At 49.5% G+C, this 5,453-nt stretch overlaps 2 protein-coding genes across 4 annotated transcripts in view; one reads left to right on the top strand and one right to left on the bottom strand.

Annotated features, from left to right (window-relative positions):
• The window catches only part of LOC101986833 (E3 ubiquitin-protein ligase TRIM39), a 112,984-nt gene that overhangs the window by 78,292 nt on the left and 29,239 nt on the right, over positions 1-5,453 (bottom strand). The window lies entirely within an intron of this gene.
• The window catches only part of Trim26 (tripartite motif containing 26), a 25,142-nt gene continuing 24,341 nt past the window's right edge, over positions 4,653-5,453 (top strand). For 2 of the 3 annotated variants that reach the window (XM_005370726.2, XM_013355042.2), the window contains exons 1-2: positions 4,653-4,750; positions 4,926-5,029. In XM_005370726.2, the coding sequence (XP_005370783.2) occupies positions 5,020-5,029 (10 nt within the window). In that variant the 5' untranslated portion in view covers positions 4,653-4,750; positions 4,926-5,019. The remainder of the gene's footprint in view (positions 4,751-4,925; positions 5,030-5,453) is intronic. The other variant, XM_026777838.1, reaches the window with a different exon arrangement.

Below are 5,453 nucleotides of genomic sequence, written 5' to 3'. Positions count from 1 at the left end.
AGAGACTGGCTGGAAGGGACCCCACACTGTCATCCTGACTGTGCCCACAGCTGTTAAAGTAGATGGGGTCCCCTCCCTGATTCACCATTCCCACATGAAACCTGTGGACCCGCACGCTGACCCTGAGGAGTACGCTCCAGAAGAAGCCAACTCTGGACATTGGGAGGGCATTTGCTCACCCACAGGACCCTCTTAAATTGAGAATTCAGAAAGTCACTGACCCAGCTAGCATAGGCTCAACAATGACTATGGCTGTGTTTGTCCTCCTTCTAAGCTGGTACCTGCTAGGATTCTCTGTTACTTTTAACAGCTGGGCAGAATTTTTATATCTCCCATTGACACTACAGCCTCACTTGGGTTATTACTGATTTAGAAACTGGGGAAACTGGGAACTTGGTTCCCTGACTTGCATTTAGGCCGAATCACCTCAACCTATCATGTTCCTTCATGCTGAGCCCTTACCACCAGGTCCCTGGCTCATGTCTTTTTCAAGATTAATATTTCTGTTTCTGCCCCAGCCATATTAAGGACAGGAAATGGGAGAAACGTAGGGGAGGGGGGAGATAAATGCCTCTTGGAATTGTGTCTTCACAGGCCACATCTGGTGACTGGCCCCATAACATGGAGACCTCATTGTCGTCTCTAGGGCAGGTGTCTCAGTCTGCAAGAGGCTTCATTCAGGTATGGGCAAGGCATAATCCAATACTAATTTAGTTTACTGAGTCAGGCAGGAAGGCCATGGGATGGACACCACATAAAACCTAGGAACTGTGATTCAGGGCATGGCAGATTGGTGTGGTAATATTTTGTTTATGATATAACAGATAAAGCTTTCCTGAAGATCTACGTTGCTAGTTATCCATATAGGCCAGGCAGTGGTGGCACACACCTTTACTCCCAGCACTAGGGAGACAAAGGCAGACAGATCTCTGTGAGTTCAAGTCCACCCTGTGCTACGCAAGATTGACGCAGTCTAAAAGAGAAACAGAGCCAGGCAGTGATAGCTCACACCTTTAATCCCAGTACTTGAAAGATGCATGCCTTTAATCCCAGCACTAGGAAAGTGGAGGAGACATGAAGGGATATGGTTGGGCAGAGAGAGAGGAATATAAGGCGGGAGGAGATAGAATCTCAAGGCATTTAGTCTGAGGACTCGTAGAGAGAGGATACCCTACTTAGTCTGAGGATTTTGCAGAGATAAGAGCTAGTGGCTGGCCACTCTGCTTCTGTGATCTTTCAGCTTTCACCCCCAAATATCTGACTCTGGGTTTTTATTATTAAGATCAATTAGAAATCGTGTCACAGTTTGGTGATCCTGAGAAGCTGTTTTCTATACTATTGCATGCCCATTCTCTGGGATCACTCGAGCCTTTGTGTCCCCAAAAAGGCATTGGCTGCTCTAGCTAAGCCAAAAGGTACAAGAACCTTAATATCTACCACCGAAATCCCTCATTTAGACATATCCTGTAGACCAGGGCACTTGGGGGGCTCTTCTCAGCCACCTTCTTGGTTCTGAATGCTTCTAGCCTCACTGAAAACTGCTGGTTATGCCTAATACCAACCCCCCGTATTATGAAAGTATAGCAGTTAAGAGAAATTAAATTATATCCCACAACATACAAGCCTGCAGGTGGGAACAGCCGATTATGGGGAGGTTTGCCTTGCCAGCGGGAACAGGAAATGGCCTCTATTTGGGACAAGCCCCACATGGCTCTTCCCATCTCTGCAATCTCATTCGGAACTCCCTGGGAGCTGGCTTCCTGATCCCACCAGATGACGCCTGGAGGGTATACGCTGCTGGTCTCACCCCTTCAGACCAAAGACTTCCGCATCCTGGTTTATTCAGCTAGTCCCCAGGGTAGTCTACTACCCTTGATGAGAAAACTTTTACCAATTAGAAACGCCACTGAGAGAGGGGAAAGGAGAAGCCATCACAGCCCTCTTAGTATGCACCCTCCCCGGTGTTGGTGAATCTAGAGCCACAGGTACTAGGAACTACAAGATCTACAAGATCTACAAGAGCAGCATTACAGGGCCTTGAGAGTGGCAACAGATGCAGATATAACCACCCAAGAGAAATCCAGAACAGGAGGGGACCATACACGGCCTTCGGGAAACAATGCTGCTTCTATGCCTACCATTCTGGAGTCATCAGAGACTTGACAGCCCTGCTTAGAAAAGGCTGCTACTCGAGAGATAATTAGAAAAACAACATTAGCTGGGCGGTGGTGGCACCCGCCTTTAATCCCAGCACTTGGCAGGCTGATTTCAGTGAGTTCAAGGCCAGCCTGGTCTACAAAGCAATGGTCCAGGACAGCTAGGACTGTTGTTACAACACAGAGAAACCCTGTCTCAAAACAAATAAACAAACAAAGCAAAAAGAAAGAAAATCAACAAAATGAGGCCTGGTATGAATCTTCATTTAATTGGTCACCCTGGTTAACCACCCTCTTATTGGTTTTAGTTGGTCTCCCAATTCTTCTTTTAGCTTTGACTTGTGGACTTTGTATCTTTACCACCTCCGGATCTCCAAGGTCCAACTGATGTTTGCAAAGCAACATTACAAACCTGTAAACCTGGACAAAGCAGCCAAATATCATGACAGGCCCCTAAAAATTCAGTTAAGAACTAGATCTCAGTTCACAAAGGTTAATCACCAATGCCTCTGACTCTGGACCAGGCACACACACTTGGGCCGGTCACCCCCCTACCCCCCACTCCCACCCCGCGCACACACAGGCACTTGTCCAGACTTGCTAAGAATAGAAAAGCTATAGCCTTAGACCTCCCGTGTTTGCCCTAACCAATTAGAAGTATACGGATATGATTGCCACTTGTGTAAGCCAATCCTAAGTAGAAAGGTCACACTGCTTCTAAAATTCCTGTAGTTGTGCTTAAAGGGAGCTTACACGTCTCTCTCAGGGTCCTCGTCTTTTGTATAGGTGTGTGACCCCCACATGCGTATGGTACAATAAAGGCTCCTGCTGATTGCATCCCGATTGTGGTCTTCTGGGGGCTTCTGGACCCTAACAGGGGTGTCCCAGCCATACCCTGCAACAGACTGAGGGATTCTAGGTGGACCTGGCAACCAGGTCTGTTAAATAAACCTCGGTCTAGCCGGCTGGTGGTGGCGCACGCCTTTAATCCCAGCACTCGGGAGGTAGACGTAGGTGAATCTCTGTGAGTTCTAGGTCAGCCTGGTCTGCAAGAACCTCTAAAGCTACAGAGAAACCCTGTCTCAAAAAACCAAAACAAACAAACAAAAAAACAAAAGTAACAAAACCTCGGTCATTTGTCCCAGGGTTTGAGCTTAACACACTTCAAACATCGTTTCTTCCCACAACACCAACTCAAAAAGCCAGAAGGTGGTGACCCAAGCCTTTAATCCCAGCATTCTGGAGGCAGAGGAGTTCAAGGCCAGTCTGGTCTACAGAGTTAATTCCAGGACAGTCAAGGCAACCATAGCAAGACCCTGTCTCGAAAAACCAAAACCAAACGAACAAGCGAAACCCCACCAACTAAAAGAGCAGGTAGCGAGGGATTTTAGGATATCCAGAGCACAGGCAGCCAGAGTTCCGCCCCACCCCTCCCCCAGCTCACAGGAAAAACCGAACCATTCTTTCCAAACATCCTGCCTGCAGCGAGTAGGGGTAGGATGTTAGGGTTGCAGCTTAGACAACCGCTTTAGAAGCAGTGGGGACGGAGGAGCCTGGAGAGCCTTCCCTGCTTCACACCGAGATGACCACCATATGGAGCAGAGTGGGAAGCCCTGTGAGGGTTGGCACTTCAGCCTAGTGGGCACGGTGGCGTCTCTGGCTGTGGAGCTGCAGGGTCTCAAGACTCCAGCTGAAGGCCTAAGAACTGGATTTTGCGGGCTCTGTTGTTTTCACCTTTTTAGACAAATTCTCACTCCGTAGCCCAGGCTGGTTTTGAACTCTTCTGCCTCCGTTTTCCTAGTACCAGGATCTTTAAATGTTTTACGTTTATTTTAGTGTAGGGTTAGGGCGCACGTATTACCGTGCACGCATGTTGAAGTCAGAGCACAACTTGAATGAGTGTCCTCGCTTTCCAGCATGTGGGGGTATGGAATTCGAATTCCAGTTATCTAGGTTGATGGCAAGCGCCTTTACTCTCTCTCTCTCTCTCTCTGTGTGTGTGTGTGTGTGTGTGTGTGTGTACACTTTGCTCTGTTAAGAGGGAACAGCACCGGTAATTTTTGTAAATGTATCCTGGAAACACTTGATATAGACTGATGTCTGGTCTTGTCCTGGACACAGGGCAAGCCACGAGGAGTAAATTTCACGTAAAATACAGTCCCTGCAGATACCACCGACCACCCCTAGCCCCAAGGAGTCACAGAAAGGGTCTCGAAAGGCGAGGAGCTCCTGCACCCTAACCCGCACAAGGCCTCGAGCGACCTCAGCAGCTGGGCGACTACCATGACGCACCGGCCACTTCCGATTTCACTTTCCTTTTCTCGGGCCCGGCCGCTTCACCTCCACGGCGGCTGCCTGGGGATTTGCCCGGTGATCAGTGACGTCAAGCAGGCTGAAGTTCCCATTGGAGGGCGGAGTTCGGCAAGGGCCAATCCCAGGGCTGGCCCCAGAGAAATCTCGGTGGAGGGCACCGGGCGCCGGGAGATTGCTGGGCGGGGTGGTTGTGGTGCTTGCTGCTAGCTACGCCCCGATCAGCTAGACCGAGAGGAGTGACCGGGCCCGGAGCGTGGCGCGGCTGAATGCGACCTGCACCGGTGAGACACGGCGGCTCCTCCGCGCGACCCGGGTGGGGACGGCGAAGGCGGCCGTGGGCCCAAGGCAGAGCTGGACAGGCCCGGGCGCGCGGGATGGCGAGCTCGGGTGCCCGCCGCGTCCCCGGCTCGCTTCTGGGCCTTTCGCGCTGAGCTCGCTGTGTTCATTACTCTTCAGGTCCAGCCCAGACTTACTTCAGTCTCTTCTAGAACCAAGATCCAGAAGTGAGCGGGACCCGGATGACGGTATACCTGGTGGCTTGGAGTCTTGCATGACCAAAGGCAAGTCCTTATTTTATTTATTTATTTAATTTATTTTCAGAGTAAACTAGCTTAGCCACTTGTACCTGGAGCTGTGTATTATCCCTGATGATTTACTAATTAATTTGCTTTAGGAGAAAAAGGTGGTGATACCTTTAATCCCAGCACTTGGGAGACAGATGCAGAGGTAGACGGAATCCGAGTTCAAGGCCAGCCTGTTCTACGAGAGTGAGTGCCAGGATAGCCAGGACTACAGAGAGAAACCCTGTCTCGAAGGCTGAAAAAAGAAAAAAAGGATAAAAAGTGTATAAATTTAACTTTTTGGAGAGAATGGAAGGAGACACTTAAAGATTTCTAGTGCATTCCAGATTTTGACAGTGTGTGTGTGTGCTTCAAAAAAAGGAAGAATGACATGCGTTCATGCATGCCTGAACCTCTTGTTGTT

This window comes from Microtus ochrogaster, unplaced genomic scaffold (assembly GCF_000317375.1).
Source record: "Microtus ochrogaster isolate Prairie Vole_2 unplaced genomic scaffold, MicOch1.0 UNK87, whole genome shotgun sequence".
Taxonomy (NCBI): Eukaryota; Metazoa; Chordata; class Mammalia; order Rodentia; family Cricetidae; genus Microtus; species Microtus ochrogaster.
The sequence above is the reverse complement of the archived record's forward strand: the minus strand, read 5'-3'. Positions and strand labels throughout refer to the sequence as shown.